Genomic DNA, 22,565 nt, shown 5'->3' with positions numbered 1-22,565 from the left:
GCTCAATGCAATTCAGATATATTTTTGATTTGTTTAACACTTTTTTGGTTACTACAAGATTCCATATGTTTTATTTAATAGTTTTGATGTCTTCACTATTATTCTACAATGTTGAAAATAGTAAAAAATAAAGAAAACCCTTGAATGAGTAGGTGTGTCCAAACTTTTGACTGGTAATGTATATCGTTATCTGACATACATTTTTCATTCCAGAATATTACTACTGTATGTTGCAGTGCATGTCTTTATAGATACAAATTGAAATACAGTATATTGTTTTGGAAACCTATCCAATGTAAAGCAACACAACACAAGTTAATTGACCAAATAAACAAGACGATACTGTAGCTCATGGACAGAAATACAATTCCTTTCAAAGCTTGACAAAATAAGTGTTAACTGTAATTCAGAGCATATAGTAATTATTTACCAAAGTGTTGCTCTTTTTAATAAGCAAAAGTAAAACACTGTAAAAGAACACTTGATATGAATTTGGTATTAATAAACCTTGGTGTTTCTAGACTGGTAAAGCTTGTTATATCCTCTGAGAGAAAAAGGCACTATGACCAGTGTGGTCATTTTGTGTATATCTGTGGCACAGGGTTGATTTACATATAGCTACAACACTCAGGCAAACTGGATAGCATGTGACTAAAGGAGTCCTCTCTCGGTAAACAAGCAGGTCTGAGGCTGGGGAGGTGATAATGTTGTTCTAAAAGGAAAACAAAAACACAGGGACAAAATGCACTGTACGATTCTGGATGTTTCATTTGTGTATACGTCTAACTCTACATGTAAACTATTTTTTAAACACCATTTTATTCCAGTATATGGCAAAAGTGATATGGCAAAACTAAACTGATCTACTGTACCTATGAATGTCACCCACTCTAGTCAAACCTCAAACACGACTGACTAATCAACACCAGACAGGCTTTTTTCAGTGATCCTGAGGCACTACAGTAAGTGCTTCTGTTTTCCAGTCAGCACCAGTCTTTGGCTGTTTCATTCAGACATGAATAACTGTCTTCTTTAGCTGGCAGCATGTGTCTCTGACTGCATTGAGAGTGACTGCTCTTGCTGCTCTCGACCCTCGCTCACCGCCGTGGGATTGTAGGTCTCTGGAGCCCCGGCGACCGTGCTGAGGTCCTGGGGTTCCGACTGGGGAGCTTCTCTGTCGGCCAAGGCCTCTTCGGCTGCCCTCCTCATTCTCTCCTCCTCAGCCAGCCTGGCCAGCCTTTCCTCTGCCTCGATCTCCTCGGTGGTGGGGATGGAGTTCTTCTTAGGCCTGCCCTTGGGCTTGGTGGGGGCCTCCTGTCCTCCCTTCAGCACCTGGAGCAACACATCCCACACAAACACAGACACACGGCTCAGTGGGGTTGTGATGAATGCTGGCCGTGGTCAAAGGCAACCGTGGTTATTATAGCAATTAAGGGAAGATGTATGGCTCTGAGCTGCTCCATGTACAGTCATTAATCTGGAGAGTTAACAGTTTGAGCCTTTTGTTCTCTGAGCTGCTGACCTGACTAGACTAGACTAGACTTTGGTGTCCCAGGCCCTCATCCCTCATCATCCCTCAAACTCAGACATTTACACCCCTATCACTCCTTCTCTCTACACTGACCTGGGGTCATTGTTGTTATGGGTGTGTGGCGCTCTCACCATTTTCTTCCACTTCATCCTTCTGTTCTGGTACCAGGTCTTCACCTGAAGCTGTGTGAGGCCTAGGGATTGGGCCAGGTCTAGTCTGCAGGGAAACAAAGATGTACAGTACACACGACAACTCAATATACAGTACATGTTTCTGAAACATTAGTTATTTCTTTATAAGATTAAAAGCAGCAGTAGATAGACAATTGATTTCAGTGGAGGCTCCTCAGAAGAGGAAGGGGAGGACCATCCTCCTCAGTGAATTTCATAAAAATAAAAATGGTAAAACATTTAAAAAGTTATCCTTTTTAGAAAAGAATATACCAAATATTATCACGTCACCAAATAATTGATTAAAACACTATTTTGCAAAAAAAGGTCTACAGTAGCCTCAACAGCACTCTGTGGGGTAGCACCATAGTGTAGCTGGAGGACAACTCTAGCTTCCGTCCTCCTCTGGGAGGAGGACAGTAATTATGACAACTTCTGGAGGACGTCCTCCAACCTATCAGAGCTCTTGCAGCATGAACTCACGTTGTCCACACAATCAAACTATCAGAGAATGAATCTAGTACTGAAAGCATAAGCTACAGCTAGATAGCACTGCAGTGCATAAAATGTGGTGAGTAGTTAACTCAAAGAGAGAGAAAGACAATAGTTGAACAGTTTTAAACAAATGATTTTCTTCCAAAATGAAAGAGAAGCAAGAGAGAAATAGAGAGAGAGATTATCATTTTTTTCACTTTCAGTTTCACTTACTTAGCTATCAAATACAGCTAGCTAGTTTAGCCTACTGAAACACCCTGCTCAAACAGAGGGATGCTATGTAAGCTACCTGGCTATGACTTTCCAACACAGCACTGGAACTCTTCCAAGTCAAGGTAAGCTTTTGGTTTTACTAATTTGTTGCCACCAGGGCCTGCTGGTGTAATTGCTTACTGAATGTACACTGTAACGTTACTGCATAATTGTAGCGGGTTTACAAACGCGTTAGTTATATTAGCTTTGCCGATTATGAAGTTACTCTAGCTAATATGGTGACAACAATGTAGGCTGTGTGTAGCAGTTTGGCTTGGAAAGGTTTTTTCGCCTGGTCACATACAGCTGATGTGTTGTGCACTGAAGTCCACAAGCAAATGGAAGAGGTGAGAGGAGGAGAGCGCATAGATGCGAGAAGGAATACAACGTGGCTGCAATGAAAGAGAACTGTGTCTACGTGTGATCAGTGGTGTATTCATTCTGCTGATTCTGTTGAAAAACATTTCCTAAACGGAAGCAAACTGAACAAAAAGGGGATAAACATATCTGAATTTGTCTAACAAAAACTCTAGTTCGCAACTGTTGGACTAATGATTACACCCTATATCAGCTAGATGCAGGCAAGAGTGTGCAAGGTTGTATCGAATGTCAGTCCATGTGTCACTGTCTCAAATTTGTCTCTCGACCTGTGTGCACCTACGTTGTAAACTGTCATTCATAGGCTAGGTTGTAGCAATCTCATGATGGGTATAGGGAAAATTCAAGTATCATGTAGTAGCCTCAACCTATCCCTGTTACATTGAACTGGGCGAATGAAAAATGAATGACAGACATCCAATATGCTGTAATAGAAATAAGGCCATGCTCATGAAAGAAAATTGTCCTCCCTCATCTTAAACGACACTGACTGCCACTGATTGATTTACACAGAGAGGGTGTAGCTGGAGTAATAAAAACAAATGAATTAGTTACTTTTGCTTTCCAATCACCTATTGACTATCCTACTTTATAACCACATTCTGGTATGGTGCATGAGAGTACTGTAGTCTCTTTAATACAACCCTGTTATGGTCCAGAGAAAGACTTCACACCTGCAGCATACAGGAGAGACCATATTGAACATCTGTAAGGGATGTCAGCAATCGAATCAAAGCATCTGTTTCTGGATGTTCAGGAGGACACTTCCTAGACACTTCCACCACATGTGCTCTGATCCATGACTAATAAGGGTATTGGATGGCGTGTAACATGATATCCCAGGAAGGGGGGTCAGTGAAAGAGGGATCAGCCTACAGCGGGAGGGAGCTTTATCAGGTTTTTTAAATGACATTTCCGCCACATCTCAATTCTATGTCCTTCACACTCAAATGAGTGTGAAGGATTCTTTACATTTGATGTAAGAGATAGATAGAGAGAGAGAGAGCTGAGAGAGGTGAGAGAGAGAGGAGAGAGAGAGAGAGAGAGAGAGAGAAAGAGAGGATGTGAAAGAGAGCTAGAGAGAGAGAGAGAGAGAGAGAGAGAGAGAGACTAGATTACTACAGAGACATCAGCTTGCCCTCTGATCTTTCCACTCTTCCTATCTTCTCATCCTCCCTTCTTTCCCGTCCTCTCCTTCCCTTTCCCGTCCCCTCAACATCTCTATCTGACCTGATTTGAAAGTATTACATAGAGGGAACTCCAGTCCATACAACAGCATACAGTATTGACAGCTGCACTGCCTCAGTGATTGAGTGCAGAAGAAAAGTGTCTGTGCATACTTTGAAAAACCACTCTACACCAAAAATACAGGCAATCAAGCCGTCCATCATGCTTTACTGTCAAACCGCCCAGTGGAGGGACTGGAGGCAAGGAAAGTAATTGCAGGAGAGGAAAGCACCCCAGTTATTTATGGTCATTAGTTTTCTAGGGGGGGAAACCACACACTTACAGCGACAGGCTGCCATACAGTACTGTACGAATGACTCTGCTGGAGGCACTTAGAAGTCCTCTGTTTGCTGTTCGTCTCAAACCTGTATCAGCAGGGATTTTAGTTGCAGCTTAATGCATAATGATAATGATGATGATGCTTACTATACTAATCTCAATTAAATAAAATCATTATTGCTTAATGATTTAAATCATTACAGACTGTGGTGTGGTGTTAGAGGCTTTTTATATGGTGTTTTCCTCAGAACACTGTCTCAGTCAAAGACCACAGTGTCTCCAAGCCAAGAAATAGCAAAATAAAAAAGTAGAGACAAGGAGTTATCTTTGGATCATAACAAAGTGAACTGGGGAGCATGACACACTTGTGATGTTTTGAAAGGGGATTTTCTCTGTTTGTTTTCCATCCAGCTGTGGGTTTAATTAGTTCATCACAGCCAGTGGGAATTTGATTATTGGCATGATACAGATTTGGCAGTGAGGCCAGGATGGGTCATTTGGATCACCGCAGGGCTGTTGTAGTCTACCTCAGCCTGCCTGGGAGTTTACAGAGGAGCTGTGGTGTGGCTCATTGGCTAGAACAGAGAAGTGTGATTTGCATTGAAGTAGAGATGCATTGTGTGAGTTTTCCCCAGGGATGGGATGTGTATAGACGGGTTAGATGATAACATCATGAAAACAATGTGCGCACTTCAATGGGCCAGAAGTCTGTGTGTTGTTATGATTCTGGATGGCCAGATAGCTAGCAACAATAACAAGAAGCTGCCATGTGGGGAATCGTAGGTGGCTCATTTCAGCTAGTTTCATCTTGTTCTTGATACCATGTCTTGTTTTGAGGTGTTTTTACTTATGTCACATCTAAAAACATTTGCTAGCTAGCTAATCAACAACTGTAACGATGTATTTGAGAGACAACAAGTGCTCATTGTACAAATGTATTTATGTTTCCAATTAACATTGGAGGCGAAAATAGTTTAGATGTTGTCAACAATCTAAACCAACCCTGTCTGTTTTGCCTCATAGTTGCGCACACAGTGGTTTTGTTGGTAAATCACTATAGACAGGGCTGATAACAAGCATCCTCTCCCAAGTCTTTTTGAGATTCTTCAGGGCCAAGGAGAAGGAACACACAGGTTTAAAATTGTAAAGTTCCGGTAATTACAATGGTGCCTTTTTAGTACAAATCTACAACAATATATAAAATAACTGGCCATTTTTAAAGCATTTTGTGGATGTTGTGTTTTAGTAAAATAATGATTTATCTTCTCTCAGATCAAGCTGTTGTAACCATGTGTTGCTGAGGTTTACTAGCTGTCTGATGTTCTTGTTGCTCGACCGAAGGAAAATAGGAGGTTTATGGCTCAATATTAATTTGGGTTATAATGGAAATATGTCCGGCAGGCCAAATCTAAAAGTGGAGTTTAAAATAAAATGGAAAATGTGTTATTGCCGTATGTCAGGTATCGAAAATGACCCAGGGACTGGAGCTTACAACATGGATATTACCTCATCTAAATGCAGTGTACAAAGCTAAATATATTTTATATACACCACATATATTACATGATTGGCAGTAAATCAATGCAATACATTCCTGTTTGCTTGTGTTGGCAGACGTCCCTAGTTTCTTGAATAGAGCAGTGATTCTTTGTTGAGGCTTTTTGCTATTCAAGAGCTTAGGGTTAAAACGTTACTCTTGTCTCAACTAGAATGCTGAGGTAATGCCTGGATTAGAGAACTTAACATTACATGACACATTACCCAGGACATAAATCAAAATGTTATGATGTTGATGCTGAACCTCTAGTCAGCTATTGCATTTCTTTTATGTTTTATGAAGTTTGGTTGCTTTCACAGAATTTCACATTTTCACAAACTTGAGTGTCACCGGACTAAATGCTGTATGAAATTTAAGGTATTACAATACTGATCTATCAGGAAGGAAGCTTCTTTCAAGTAACCAATCAGCCTCTGGGGTGCTTTCATTTTGGCCTATCAGAGGCGAGATGCAATATGATACTGACCTATCAGGGGTGGAGAGGTACTTCTGTTTCTGGAACTTCTTCTCCAGGCCCATGAGCTGCAACTCAGTGAAGATGGTGCGGCTGCGTCTGGGTTTCTTTAGCCGGGTGGTGCTGTGCTCCGTGTCTGACTCGCTGCTGATGCTGACAGGTGTCTCGCTGTGGGAGGCCTCAGAGACCCGGGAGTGGTGCTGGGGGGAGAGCAGGGGCAGGTGGGGAACCTGGCCGGGAGATGAGGGCTGGGAGAGGTGAGGGGGCATATTGGGGGGCTGCCGCGTGATGACTGAGAGAAGGGGGTAGGCCCGCAGTGAGGAGGATCCTAAAAGAGCAAAAAGAGAGAGAGGTCAGAGACAGGTGAAATGCAGAGCAATAAATACAATTGTACTTTTAAATGTGTATTGGATGGTAGTTTTTATAGACCTGTAATAATCACTAAGACAGGGTTCTTTTTAATTGCTATTTTTTTTACAATGAAAAGTGTTTTGACCTCTTTGATGTAGAAGGTTCTGATCCTAATGACGCACTGTGTGTTTTACTCTGCCACTCTGAACCCACCAATTGAATAATTATTTTGGGGCTAGATAAAGGATGTCTCTCTGCCGCCTCGAACACACACACACACACACACACACACACACACACACACACACACACACACACACACACACACACACACACACATACACACACGCTGTAAATCCGAAGTGACTATGGCCCTCGCCATTTAACTCTCCCCCCTCTCTCTATCTCTTTATCTATGCAGACAGAAGCATCGAGACGCCAGAATCAATAAAAAGTAACAAATGTCTGCAGGGGCCACCCACTGGAGCCAAGACCAAAGACTGCGCTCCGCAATGAACATAATATCTGGTGGTGAAAACCTTACGGCTTCTAATAAACATCAGATCCCAATGGCATAATTTACGACTGAACTAAGACAGACATAGAAACTAATGCTCTGTTTGCTATGTGGCAGGAGAGAGGGATGTGTTGAGGAAGAAGATATATAAAATCCAATGACAGAGGAGATAGGATATTATGCTGTCACATTACATACACAGCATACTCTTTCCCTTGTGTGTTCCTCACTGCCTGTGGTGCATCTGCCTCTCTTATCTCTCCATCAACCCATAGACAAGATATATTATTCAAACACTACACGTACAACTGAGAGGATACATCCAGGCAGACCTGGGTTGTAAATTTGTATCCCCTTTCTCTGACATTTTCAGTAATGTTCAGCAGTTATGGGAGCTGGTGTGACAGGGGGTTGGTTGGTCTGGGAGGTAATTGAGCATGTGTTCGGACACATGGGGGGGAAAGAGGAGGGAGGTTACGCGCTGCAGCCTTCCCCTACCATATCTACACCCCCACCCCGAACCCTCCTCTCTCTCAGACAGAGCCTCGGGCTCGTCCCTATATACGTGACATCATCGCAGGGCGCTGAGCACATCACTAATCTTTTACCTCAGAGAATCGCTGCTGCTGCTGTCTGGACATGATGCCTCATTCCCTCCACAACACTCTCTCTCTTTTTCTCTTTCTCTCTCGTTCTTTCTCTTCTCTGTCTGTCTCTTTCTTTCTCTCTCTTTGTCTCTTTTTCTGTCTATCCCATATTAGCTCTGTCTTTGATGTTGAGTTGTGACAAACTAAGGGGACCTGTGCAGATAAATGTCATAAATAACTTGTTTATTATCTCTTTGTTGCATTTGAACATAAAGTGCCTTCGGAAAGTATTTAGACCCCTTCACTTTTTAAACATTCTGTAACGTTACAGCCTTATTCTAAAATTATATTAAATTGTTTTTTCCCCCCTCATCAATCTACACACAATACCCCTTAATGACAAAGCAAAAACAAGATTTTTGAAATTTTTACTGACTTATTTTTTTTTAAATACATGAAATATTACTTTTACATAAGTATTCAGACTCTTTACTTAGTACTTTCTTGAAGCACTTTTGGCAGCAATTACCACCTTGAGTCTTCTTGGGTATGACGCTACAAGCTCGGCACACCTGTATTTGGAGAGTTTCTCCCATTCTTCTCTGCAGATCCTCTCAAGCTCTGTCAGGTTGGATGGGGAGCGTTGCTGCACAGCTATTTTCAGGGCTCTCCAGAGACGTTTGATCGGTTTCAAGTCCGGGCTCTGGCTGGGCCACTCAAGGACATTCAGAGACTTGTCCCTAAGCCACTTCTGCGTTGTCTTGGCTGTGTGCTTAGGTTCGTTGTCATGATGGAAAGTGAACCTTCGCCCCAGTATGAGGGCCTGAGCGCTCTGGAGCAGGTTTTCATCAGTGATCTCTCTGTACTTTGCTCCGTTCATCTTTGCCTCGATCCTGACTAGTCTCCCAGTCACTGCCGCTGAAAAACATCCCCACAGCATGATGCTGCCAACACCATGCTTCCCCGTAGGGACAGTGCCAGGTTTCCTCCAGAAGTTACGCTTGGCATTCAGGCCTAAGAGTTCAATCTTGGTTTCATCAGAATAGAGAACCTTTTTTCTCATGGTCTGAGAGTCTTTAGGTGCCTTTTGGCAAACTCCAAGTGGTCTGTCATGTGCCTTTTACTGAGGAGTGGCTTTCGTCTGGCCACTCTACCATAAAGACCTAATTGGTGGAGTGCTGCAGAGATGGTTGTCCTTCTGGAAGGTTCTCTCATCTCCACAGAGGAACTCTAGAGCCCTGTCAGAGTGACCACTGGGTTCTTGGTCACCTCTCTGACCAAGGCCCTTCTCCCACGATTGCTCAGTTTGGAAGAGTCTTGTTGGTTCCAAACTTATTCCATTTAAGATGGAGGCAACTGTGTTCTTGGGGACCTTAAATGCTGCAGAATTGTTTTGGCACCCTTCCCAGATCTGTGGCTTGACTCAATCCTGTCTCGGAGTTCTACGGACAATTCTTTCGACTTCATGGCTTAGTTTTTGCTCTGACATGCACTGTCAGCTGTGGGACCTTCTATAGACAGGTGTGTGCCTTTCCAAATCATGTCCAATCAATTGAATTTACCACAAGTGGACTCCAATTAAGTTGTAGAAACATCTCAAAGATGATCAATGGAAACAGGCTGAGCTCAATTTCAAGTCTTATAGCAAAGGGTCTGAATACTTATGTAAATATGTATTTTTAATTATTATTATTATTATAAATTAGCAAAAAAATCTAAAAACCTGTTTTCGCTTTGTCATTATGGGGTATAGTGTGTAAATTGCTGAGTTTTTTTTATTTAATCAATTTTAGAATAAGACTGTAACATAACAAAATGTGAAAAAAGTCAAGGGGTCTGAATACTTTCCGAAGGCACTGTATGTATTTATCTTTCGGAAATATATTGGTATTATTATGGAATAATACAAAATACACAGAAATAGCAATACATAAAGAGTCCAAGTGAATAATTACTTGCTGTCACTTTAAATGGGAAGATTGATTGAAAAGCAAGGAAGGAAACATCTTGGTTTCTTTCACAGTCTTCAGGAAATCTCCTGTCAATGTAGAGCTATAGGTTGTCTTGAGAGTTGTGACAGCCGTGTCTTTTGGATGCTTGTCAGAAGGGAAAAATCAGACCTCATGGTGACTTTCTACTGACAACTGAGCCAGGTTCCTTAGCCCAGATCTGACACATTGTTGACAAGTTCCAGTGTCCTGTCAATAGTCTACAAATAAACAATTTGTGTAGCAAGGAGAGTGCACTCTGTCCATGCTAAAGCACACTGATACTCTTGACAAGCACAATCGGAATGCTCGGACTGGCACATGTGCTTGTGGTAGTCATTACAGAATAAATACCTCCTAATAATAGGTAAAGAATAGGCTGGTAGCATTAGACACACACATGCCTGTTTTATCATATGGTATCGATAACATAATAATTATTGCCGAAAAAAATAGAAGATTTTTGGTGTTTAAATTAGATTTTATGTATAATTAGAAGGTTTTGATAATGGCAGGACTTAGTAGAATAAGTCACCATTTTGCAGTGAAATCTCCAGCAACAAGCTCATTGGTTGTTTGATATTTACTCCTTATTTTCTGCACCTTTTCTCTTTGTTTAATTGGATTCCAAGATGATGATTCAAGACTTGGTACTCAGAGGCCACATGAACTTACAGTAATATGTATTGTTTTGGGTGTATCATGTGGTGACAGGTTGAGAAGTGTTACATTAGACATGTATATTTCTTCAATCATCAGCCATCTTGTCAAGCCAGCCCAAGTCAAACACTGCAGGAATGGGATGGGCAACAGGGTATGCTGCTTTAACTATCATTCATTTAATTGGAGTCATTCACCTGCTTTTGACAGATCAGACCAGTTAAGTGTCAATTTCAACTCAAGTTTGGGTTTTATGAGATGTTTTGAGGTTTCTAGAGTGTTATGTGTAGTGTTGTGGTGCTATTTTCTCATGCTCACAGGCAGTTTTTTCAGATGTGTGCCAATCCGAGGGCATTGTGTTTCCTGTAAGTGTTAACTACATATTTTACGTGAAACACAATCCTGTGAATTTTACCTTGGCATTCGAAAACAGCCTGCAGTGCAATATACTGTAAAACCGATCTCTGATCTGCCTTGATGCAGAGCTCTGATGATGATCTGATGGCTCAGGAATTGTGTGTGTGTGTGTGTGTGTGTGCGTGTGTGCGTGCGTGCGTGCGTGCGTGTGAGTGCTTGTGTATGTCAATGCTTTATGTGTTAACAGAGACAAGATCGTACCCCTCAAGCTAGCCTCATGGTTAATGGCAGGCCTTATTGTCTGTGGTGGATTAGCTGTTAAAATGGGATGAAAAGCCTTTGCTCTCCCTGGTTTCTTCCCTAAACCCTCAGCGGTGGCGTAGGACTATGCTGCACTACCTGGGCCCCTCGAGGTCCACACCCTCCTATTTGGTCGTTTTTCATCGCGCTGTCATGTGAGATTACGACAGACTTGATCTTTATCTCTCTCACCTCCTTCCAGAAATCCCACTAAAAGCCTTGCCCTGGGTTCTGCTGAGAGATGAGACTCTAAATTAAATATTGTAACCCACCATTACACTGTTCACTGCTCCCCTGCAAGGTAATGATCTGCTGGAGGTCAGGTCTATCTAGCAGGTCTATCACTCCTGTAGTTTTACAAGGCACAAAACGAGATCAGAGAATAGGCTCAGAGGTCATCAACCGGTTTTACTGTGTACACTGTCGTAAGGGCATTTGGCTTGGCACAGATAAATGGACCATCGTGAAATGTAAAGCAAGGAGCAGAGAGGTGTGATCCTTGACAGACAAAACCATCACAGAGCAGAGGGGGTTGTTGGAACAAACAAACATCTTGTAATTTGGGTAAAATTACCTGCTTGGGACCACTGTCCTATAGCAGCCTCTACTGGTAACTGCTGGAGCAGAAGCTCCACACTGTGAGAATGTAGACACGACTTTCACTGATGGGGAACACAGCGGGCCAATGGACTTTCACTGGCTCTGGGCCTATAAGCCTGCCAGCTTCTATATTGAGCGTTACAAGCCATTGAAGTGTTTGACTATACTGTGTCTCACACCCCCTCAGCTAAGTGGTGGGCACTGGGTAGTAATATGTGGGCTGGTTACTCTATCCATCCGTCACGGGGTTGCCAAAACCCTTTACAGTGCCCTCTAGCAAATACCCAAACCCCACATCGCCTGCTATTTATATCTATGTTGCTGTCATCATCAAATTGCAGCAGTTATTATTTCATAGTTTAGGTAATTATCATAATGATTATTTGAGAGAGCAGTAGTCAATGTTGTTTTGACTCACAACAGTAGGATTACCCATTAAGAATGGATTTAGAAATTCTGCTGCATTTGAGGGAAAGAAATGTTAGTCTTTCAGGCCAGATGCTTTTTAGGGAAATTACTTTGTCACTTTCCTGTATAATTTTAATACTGTGTTGGAAGCATTTATGACTGACTGCAGATCAACAGTAATTGTGTGGAAATCACAGTTAGTAAGATCATGATAAATGGGAAGAAAAATAAGTTGATGTTGATGATTTAGAGAAATCAAGTGCTAAGCTACATGTTTTGTGAACAAAGCATTATCTGACCGGCTAAGCATTTGAGACAGCATTCAAATAGTTCATCTTCACACTTTGTGGCAATGTTTTGTTTTGTTGCTTTTTCAAATTTGCTTGTATTGATTAAGGAAGAACATGCAATCATTATTTTATGCACTAATTACTTGTTTTGATTGGCCTTTTGGGATACTGAATCAAGAATAAAGTTAGTCTTCCTCAATGAAACAGTTGGATCAAGCGCAGGTAGCCCATGAATTTATAAGTTGCTGAGATGACAATCGCAATGAATGTCTCTTCATAAAGCAACATACTTCTATGAATGAAGGTCATTGGGGCTGACTTGCACGCTTCATCACCATACTGTAACCTTTCATGGTGTTTGCACAAGCAACTGTAGTGTCAGGTAGGATAAATGTCCATCAATGATGACATACTAACCTTGCCCTTAACCACCATGTACCTGCCCTCACCAATATCAAACTGTGGAACTTTGGGCACATCCTGCACCCCCATATACCCTCCAGAAAGTAAGTTGGGTAAAGGGCATTGCCAATGCTTCAGTAAATGCAAAGTGGCAGCAGTAAAAGTCATTAGGCAAGGCTCTGGGTTTAGCACTGCGCCCAGATGAATCCTTCTGAATCAGGACAAGTGTCGTAGTAGTTACTGCTGTAGAAACCAAACGCCTGCTGTTTCATCTAAGTGCAGGGTTAGTTATTGTGTGTTCTGAGTTCATGTGTCTTTTGTCAGAAGTGAATATGTTAAGTTGACAGTGTCAACATAATTCATGGGGAATCAGGTTTCACCTTACTAACCGCCTTGATCACCACACTGGGGCTTGGTTCATCCTGTATTTTTAACATGAACATAAAAGACTGAGGTTGATAATGATCTGAATGTCAGAGTAATATATTAGACTAATAATATAGACTTATTGGAGGAATTTGCTGATTGATTGTGAGACAGCATATTGAGTAAATGTTGCATAACTTTCATAGGCCCTAGTACATAACGTTTTATTTGTGAATGAAAGTATATGGAAATGACAGTTAAACTGTGAAATCATGTTTTGGATTGGAAAAGGGTCACATCCGTTCTACTGTTGTAAAAGGAATTTAAAACGGTCAAGTCTATCAAATAGGTTACAACACTTTAGGAGTCTACATTACATCAACTGTACCTGTTGCATTTATTTGGTGTGCTTTATTTCACGGGTTAAAGTTGTATGATAAATCCCTGTAAATAACAGGCTATCACAAGATCAACCATAATATAGACCTTTGATAAATATAGATAGCAGGCCTAACACGAATATAAAGGTGCACCATGAGTAAAAGTGCAAGTGAGGACAGTCGCCTGAATGAAGTTTACACATCATCCATCGCTATAGTACTCGTCTTGCACAGGTAAACTTCAACATGAATTGACAATCATGACGTCTAATGTGATTCTGAACCTGTCCCTGTTCCTTATTTGCTTATATTAGAGATGTATCGAACAGAAGGTTATGCAAATGAAGCTCCATTTCTTTAAAGCTGTTAATTGACATGTAACGGATTCTGCACAGGTGTGTTGAGCCATGCTATGGCCTCTATTGACAATTTAATACAAGTTATTTTGTCAATACTCCTAATAAAACCATTAGCCTTTTGTATTTCGTGATATGAGTAGACCCATGATGGACGACCGCCTGAACATATACGAAGCATATGCCTAATAACTCACTTTGTCCATGATAAACAAAATCAGATGTAGTTTTAATACAATAATGATTAGCATTCACTGAATGCATAGCAATATTAGATATAAACCATTAACACCATTATGCATTCATCAGCATCCCTTGATTTGACTGAGAGTTCAAGCATATCCACTTACCCGAACATGAGTGCAGAGGTTTAGGCCTAACGATGAGTGAAGGGCATACTGAGTAAAGAGAAAGTTTCTCAAAGTAATCACAAGTTTCCTTGGAAAGAATTTCGTCAATCATAAAAGTCTTGTAGCGACGCCTGGCTGCTTTCAGCTGCCCGGAGGAGGAGAGTCTCAACTCGGCTTGACAGTGCATGATGTCCCGATGTGCTTGGCTTTCGCACTGTGCCCAAATATTAGTTCAAAATGTCAAAATGAAACCAGTTCAAACTTGAGATTTGGGTGTCTTCAAGCAAATTCGTGTTATTGATGCATTTTAGTCGTCCGTTTTCCGAAAAGGCTTGTTTTGTTCTATCCCTGGCGGTACTAACTGCAATAGCCTTCAACTTGAGCCGCGCAGTGTGCTTCAGAGTGGTTATTATGAACAATGTGCCCGGACGCGCCGCTATATATAAACGATCTCCCTACACACATCTTTACTGCAGGATACTCCAGATGTCAATCAACGTATCTCTCTCTCTCTCTCCCTCTCTCTCTCTCTCTCGCACTATCTCTCTCAGACTGACAGACACACTCGCTCTCTTCCTCAACCCCTCTCGCTCTCTCAGAGCAGCCCAAACCGGTCTCGCTTCTTTGTTCTTCCCTATATCCACTCTAATTGCACAAGGCGTTCAAAAACTTTACAGTAGTAACATTGGCCATATGATACATTATTTTAGATGATTATTGGAGGGATTATTATTATTATTATTGCCATTATTAGTATCTGCTTTAGTGTTATGCCTAACCTTTAAGCAGCTAATTATTGTCTTCATATTATTTCTCGAACATCAATAGGACTATGGATGTGCATAGTTGATTGTAATAGAGAAGTGCGTAGCCTATAAATAGACTGAATTTAAATGTATGTTAATGGAAAAGCATGATATTTGGTCAAACGCTTCAGGCCTATTATGTTATGCCTAACTGGTGGGATTAAAATGAATGTAAAACTAGGCTACGCATGAATGAATATGGGCTATTTAATGCATTGAGCTCACACGTAAATCAAAAATATATTAGTATTATTGCAAAACTATTATTTAAAAGCAATTAAGGGATAACAAAACGACTATAAACGACTATACTAAGTAATCGGATTAAAATGAATGTATAGGAAGGCTATGAATGAGTGTATTTAATGCATTTGGGATTACACATACATTTTAAATATATTATTATTGTAATAGCTATTCTTTAAAAGCAATTAAGGGATAGGAAAAACAACTATAAACGACTACAAACTAACAGTAACACTAAACGTATTTTGCAGTGCAACCCTGCTTTCGGACTACGGAGAAAAACGTATTGCAGCAGGTTGGTATTATTCCGTCTTGTGAGTTGAAAGAGGAACTTTTATAGCGTTTGTAATTTTCTTATGCACATGTTTTTCGATCGTGTTTTTCTATTACACATTTACTTTCATAGCCTAACACAATAACACACTAATGGTCATTTTTTAAATCATATTTGTATAGAATTATAATTATTTTATTGTTGCTATTATGCCGATATTTGTTTGGTTATTTGTTTATTATGCCGTTATAACGTTTTGTAAGTCTTTTCGTCAACGAATTTGAATTTAAAACCAAAAAGTTATGGCATGGATATATTTACAAGGTGAGTAAACAACCGACATTTCAAACATAAAGATTCAAACATAACGATGAGGTTTAAGTAACCTTATGTTCCTTTTTACTTGCCAATAAAAATGACGACATTCAAATATGTATTATTAACCCTCAATTACCTTCTGGCTTTATTTCTACCAAGGGTTGTCAAATACCTACTGGCTATAAGATAATAACTGCCTAAAAGCGAATACCTTCTCTATTCTGCAATGACGTGCGGAAAGGACCAGGCAAATACTGTTTCGTTTGTGTCTGTGGGTAACTGTCAAGACAATAGGCCTACTGTCTTTCACATTTAAACTTTTGGGTCTGGAAAATTAAAGTTAAATAATTGATTTCACCAGAAAATAAACTGTTGTACTCGATATGTTCATCAGCTGCAGGGCCATCGAAAGTAATTATACAAAATAGGCCTAAGCACTCATAAATCAGTAGTCCTAGAGAGAAACATTGCATTTTAATGGTGCGTCTTATATGACCTTGCAACCGTTTAGGCTTTTGTCAGAAATAGTTATACCTGTGACGGGAAACAATATTCCAACCGATGCCAAAATGTACAATAATACAACCTATTATCTTACTCGTGAAGTGAGTTAATTAATATCCACGCCCAAAAGTCAATTTTAACCTATTTTTAATGGCTAGCTATAGATACAAGGGAAATGAGTAATCTCTCACACACCAGTTGACAAATGTGATTCCTTAGTTGGCAGGCAGCATATTTTCCGTATGTTTTCCAATATGCTTTCAGGGGCTTCGTTTTGGTTGGACAAGGAAACTTCAATGGCGCTCCACGTTTGCTCTCAGTGGAACCTTTAAAAAGTCCCGTAGAAGTATCAAAAAACGGAGATTTTAATACAACATATTTAATTCGAAGTTACAGATAGGCTATAATGAAAATATAGGCTAGTAGATCACCCGATTGCTTTCCTGAAACGGCTCAGATAACAATTTATTGTACTCAATGTGCAGTTCAAAGGGCATGATGTTCATTTCAGATGGATCATTTTATTCTGTCTGTTTAATGAGAGGAGAGACCACAGCAGCATTAACCTCAAAGAGGATAGTGTCAAGTTTACACTTTGAAATCGTGGCCTGAACAGAAATAATTATATTTCTCCAAAGCCATGGAGGTAAATATAACTCACTGCAGACCCTATGTAGATTACAGCCGCCATGTTCAAAGTGTGAAGGATTATGGTGAGGAAACATGGAGCTCTGCATGTGAAAGCTTGGGCTCTTTTGGGTTTGATAGCTTGATCAAAGGGAGAAGATGAGAACAACTGTGAGAGGCTGGAGGGGGGGGGGGCAAAGGGGGTTTGGATACTTTGTCACCAATGAACCCTGAAACCTGAGTGCATGGATCCAGGGTGATGGAAGCAGGCTCCCGGGCTGCAGGGAGGAAAGGAAGGGAATGGGGAAGGGGGGATTGGTCGATAATTTCATGAAAGTGCTTCTATATACATGGGTGTCATGCACCCCAAAAATCTAATGGGGCACAAAAATATAAATGCAAGATGTAAAGTGTTCACATGCTATTTCTCTCTAATGTTGTGCAGAAATTTGTTTACCTCCCTGTTAGTGAGCATTTCTCCTTTGCCAAGATAATCAATCCACTTGACAGGTGTGGCATATCAACAAGATGATTAAACAGCATGATCATTACACAGGTGCACCTTGTCCTGGGGACAATAAAAGTCCACTCTAAAATGTGCAGTTTTGTCACACAACACAATGCCACAGATGTTTCAAGTTTTGAGGGAGTGTACAATTGGCGTACTGACTACAGGAATGTCCACCAGAGCTATTGCCAGAGAATTGAATGTACATTTCTCTACCTCCAGCGTCGTTTTAGAGAATTTGGCAGTATGTCCAACCGGCCTCACAACCGCAGACCACGTGTAACCATGCCAGCCCAGGACCTCCACATCCAGATCACCTGCAGGATCGTCTGAGACCAGCCACCCGGACAGCTGATGAAACTGAAGAGTATTTCTGTCTGCAATAAAGCAGACACTTATTCTAATTGGCTGTGCCTGGATCCCAAGTGGGTGGGGCTATGCCCTCCCATGTCTGCGCCCCTGCCCAGTCATGTGAACTCTATAGATTAGGGTCGAATTAATTCATTTAAATTCACTGATTTCCTTATATGAACTGTAACTCAGTAAAATCGGTGACATTTTTGCATGTTGCATCTATATTTTTGTTTAGTATACGTGAGGATATCAAGCACCATCTGTAAATTTGAGAATTTTCAAACAAATGAAACAGCTTTTTCCTGAAATCTAGAGCCATAATCATTATGTATTATTTTATGTAAAAATGTGTTTATTTTTCTGCATATCTAAGCATACCCCTTGAGCTGTCTGTATACTCTTGACTGATGGATCTTTTTTTAAAGAAACTAAACATGCTTCTGTGCATCTCTGCAAAAATCCGGGTAAACGATTGAAAGGAATGTGAGTCTTATTCAGTACATTTAGTAATATCTTGCTTTTCTAAAGTCTACTAACCTTGCCAGTAGGCATGCCAGCTAAGATAGTTTGACAATCCAGCTACTCTAACTTGATAGCCTGACATTGATTATGGTAGCTAGTTATGAGGTTGGGAGATTGGGAACCTATCTGGACTAGCTAAAGCCAACTTAACATTGCTAGGTGGTTAGTAGTATTACAGAGAAACAACGATATATATATATTTTTAAACAGGACAACTCTGAGGCGGTACGTACCCGTGCCCCCTATGGACATGATGCCTATGTCTATATAAATCCACACAGGAGCGGCCACCTAATCCGGCCACTCTAGGGCTAGAGACGCCAAGCAGATCAATCAATTAAAACATTTAGGCCCCAGCCAGCAGGGGTAATTACAGCCTTCCTGGTACTGCCTGTGACAGGGTACTGAGGATCCTCTTCATTAGAGCCACTTCCAATCATCAGGGCGGAATCTGACGTTTGCCAGATTACAAGCAAGACAAAGGGCTTAGTGTAGTAGGTGCAAATACACCTCCACTTTTGGATCCAGAGCATTATTGGGGATGTACATGTTGATACACAACGGGAGCCGTTGTTAGCGGCCTAAGCACTTTCAGAAGGGTACATTATGACCTCAACATGGACTTTAAGGGATTTCGGCAGGCACTTTGTTGTAAGCAACCCTTGTTACAGGCGACACAGGGGCATCACATACAGTAGGGCCACTAATTGTAACATGAGATCCCAATCCTGGGCTGAAACAATGACCAAAGTGGAACTAATTCCATGGCTGAACAATAGTTTTAAATCATATCCAAAGGTTACCAGGCTTTAGAGCTATAGCCTATGATTCCAAGTTTGTATAAGTCAGAAATAATACCTAATGTGGATGCTCAAGTGATGAAAAAGTGACACTTCTAGGCTATATGTCAACAAGATGATCGTTCCACCACCTTGACAATAGCGAAGTTGCACGGAATATAAAGAGAATATACATATTGATCCTATTATTTACCTTGGGTAACTTGACTATGTAGAATTTAAGCAGTCACTTGAATGAGCATTCTAAAGACAGAGTAGGCTACAGATCATCAGTTGGCTTGGTTATCTTTGTCATCCTAATTGATTCAATAAAGAGGTGTGTGTGGCGCCACCTGCGGATTACTTTCTAACCCACTGCACAAGCATATTGGTTACACATGGTCCATTTTTAGAGAGAGCAGACAAGCCAGGCATGAGTTTGGGCATAACTGCATGTAATAGCATTAACATGCAATAGTTAACTTCCGTAGGAATGTGTTTGGATGGAAAAAGTACCATTTGTATCAACATTTCATTGACATTTTCATAGTAATGCTGTTCCTGTACAAAGAATACCACAAAAAGTGTGTGGACAAATGATGTTTATGCTAATATTTCATGAAAAGATCTAGTTTCACATGTACATGGAATCTGTTGGGTATCTTACAATACTATTCTTAAATTAATAAAAAGACACTAATGTAAAATCCATTTTCCCTAACAATCAGGAAAACAGTCAATTTCAGCCTACAGAGTAAGTGCTGCTGGTGGAATTAGATTACACAGTTGAAACATGCCAAAATAATTCCAAAACCTTTTTTTTTACTGAATAACTGAGCAATTTCCCACTAAAAATAGTTGAGCACCATACCTTGTATAAAAGGAAATGTGCACAGTAATACCAATACTTGACAAACACAGCAAATCTTTTCAAACAATTCTCGCCTTCAAAAAGCTACAACTAATAGGGTAGAATGGTTTAACAATTCCCCAGGGGACGGTATAAAAAATCTATATCATCTCTAATTATTATTATTATTTTTTAAATCACAGTAAAACAATTGTGGAAAACCTCACGAGTAAATTTAAAATAACCAATCGATATTTTGTTTACTTGGACACAGCATTTAAAAATTGTCAATATCATCCTAAACATATGATTAACCAATTGTAAAAAATAAATTAAATAAAAATGCATTTCAAGCATGAAAATGTTTCTCTCAATATAAATTCATAATTCTGTTTTGATTAGGATTTACATAGTGAGTATGTGACAAATCTGTAAAATACTCAAATGTCCTTTAAAAAAGTGAAAAATATTCACAATTCTGTTCTTAAATTCCCATAGTGCTTCAGTATCGTCTCCACCGGCCATCTCTGGAGCCGTCCCTCCACCTGTCATCTCTGCTACGGTTGCCTCCGCTGCTCCCGCTCCTGTCGTCATGGTTATAGTGTTCACCTCGCTGGCTGCGGTGTTGACGGTTGGAGCCGGTGTCGTCAGAGCCTCCTGGGTACCGCTGGTCCCTGCCGTAGTGGCTGCTGTTGTCCTGCTGGTACCCCTGCCTGTTGCCTCGCTGTGAGGAGCTGTCCAGTTGCCAGGACCCACCACCTCCACCACTCTGTGGCTGTAGCGATTGTGGTGCTGGCTGCCCCAGAAGACCAGCTGGGAAGCCTCCATTCACTCCCTGGAGCTGCTGCATCTGGAGCTGCCACATGTTGTTAATCTGTTGAAAGGGACCAAAGAGCATCACTTTTACTGATCCATGTAGACTGGTTAAATGTTCGTGACACAGTCCACATAGTTATGTAGTCAAGTTTGCCTTATGCACAGGATACACATGGTACACAGTACAATGAAATGCTTACTTGCAGGTTCACATGTCAACAATGTGACATAAGTGTCACTCTACTGGAGATGAGGACAGTGTGTAATTGAATGGCTTGACAAGAGTAATGGTCAGTGTGGATGGTGGTAAGCTCACCATGGCCTGTCTCTGCAGACTATCAGGAGAGGAGAAGGACCTCTGGATGTGCTGAGAGGGTGAAAATGATGGGGAGCCCATCTGGTCTGGGCTCTTGTCAAACCTGCACAAGAAACATGGCATTCCATATCAACTACAGAGGAATAGAGAAGCTATTGATGCACAAAAACATCCCCTACGAACATTGTTTTGTAGGAATTTGCATTATGTTACAACATACCTGCCCGCAGCCCCATGTGGATTGGGAGTATTCACAGTGCTTTGATTCTGAGAGTGCCCTGGACTGTTAATGTGACTGCTTCCTGTAAATATGTATCGAAAGAATGACAGTTCAGATGCAGGCAGACCCAAATTATCCATTAGCTAGTCAATTCATGTGACTTGTAAGGGGTTTACATTAGTTTACCTGCTCTGAACTGTACTTTGAGAGTCCTTCCGAATAGAGTTTCCCCATTGAGCAGGTTCATGCCATAGGGTACGGACACCTCATGTTTGAAACAGACAAATCCAAACGCTTTCTGTTTTCCATCATTGTCTTTTGGGATTTTCACTTTGAACAGAGGTCCTGCCTGCATCAAAGAGAAAACACAGAACAGACGATGGAGAACATAACTGTAAAATTGAAAAGCGACACCGATCAGAGGCAACCCTTAGTCGTCGTTTGATATTCCAGAGCTAGATATGTGTTCGCTAATATATACTTAGCTAACGTCGTTGCTGCAAACGAGTACCTAGTTAGCTAAGGATGAAGGAACTATATTGATCTGGATGGCTAGATAATTACGGGCCAGAGACTTCCTGACCATAATTATTTGTCGAATACTGAAAAAATATCGCAAATAATTTAGCTAGCTAACGCTAGATATCGTAGTGTAGGTAGCTAATTCAAATCTACTGCACCTGTAAAAATAGCTCGAATAAAAGTTCCTCCGTCACTTTTGGATCCAAATTTCCAACAAAGAGAGTCCTGTCTGTTTCATCCGCTACTCCCATCTCGTTTTAATTATACCTAATGCACTTTATCGGGTAGCAAATTTGTAAACAAATTACAATGCTGCGATTTTTAAACAGGATATCCGTGGTACGGCCGTAAAGCAAAACTGCCGTAATTCCTTAGCTCGAGTTGCAATAACCATCTTGTTTTACGACATATGCCCTTTGCGCTCCAGTAAAAAAAAAAGGGCATGCCATCAAAAAACATGTCATTAGTTTAGTACACGAGCTTGGCCCATTAGCTTCCTGTTACGTTTGTATTTACTGAATGTTACAATATGCTGATCAGTAACACACAATTAACAGTTAATAGTGAAAAAAGTAGCCTTGGTGAGAGCTTTGTTTTTTAAATGATCAGCTCAAAATGTTTACCATGCAAGGATTCCTGAGCCTCCC

The 22,565-nt window shown here is 40.8% G+C and overlaps 2 protein-coding genes across 2 annotated transcripts; both read right to left on the bottom strand.

The window, feature by feature from the left end:
• Positions 1-228: 228 nt before the first annotated feature.
• LOC115163532 (homeobox protein BarH-like 2) lies at positions 229-14,820 on the bottom strand. Its single transcript, XM_029715512.1, has 4 exons — positions 14,257-14,820; positions 6,357-6,672; positions 1,663-1,747; positions 229-1,332 (listed from the first exon to the last, which is right to left on the bottom strand). The coding sequence occupies exons 1-4, from the start codon at positions 14,441-14,443 to the stop codon at positions 1,033-1,035; spliced, it is 888 nt and encodes a 295-aa protein (XP_029571372.1). The 5' UTR covers positions 14,444-14,820; the 3' UTR covers positions 229-1,032.
• A 4,812-nt stretch (positions 14,821-19,632) lies between these two features.
• On the bottom strand, positions 19,633-22,279 carry rbm7 (RNA binding motif protein 7). The gene is made up of 5 exons (XM_029715511.1): positions 22,077-22,279; positions 21,583-21,745; positions 21,397-21,478; positions 21,177-21,279; positions 19,633-20,918 (listed from the first exon to the last, which is right to left on the bottom strand). The coding sequence occupies exons 1-5, from the start codon at positions 22,167-22,169 to the stop codon at positions 20,547-20,549; spliced, it is 813 nt and encodes a 270-aa protein (XP_029571371.1). The 5' UTR covers positions 22,170-22,279; the 3' UTR covers positions 19,633-20,546.
• Between the last annotated feature and the right edge of the window lie 286 nt (positions 22,280-22,565).

Source organism: Salmo trutta, chromosome 26, assembly GCF_901001165.1.
Source record: "Salmo trutta chromosome 26, fSalTru1.1, whole genome shotgun sequence".
Classification (NCBI taxonomy): Eukaryota; Metazoa; Chordata; class Actinopteri; order Salmoniformes; family Salmonidae; genus Salmo; species Salmo trutta.
This window is presented reverse-complemented; position numbering and strand designations above follow the sequence as displayed.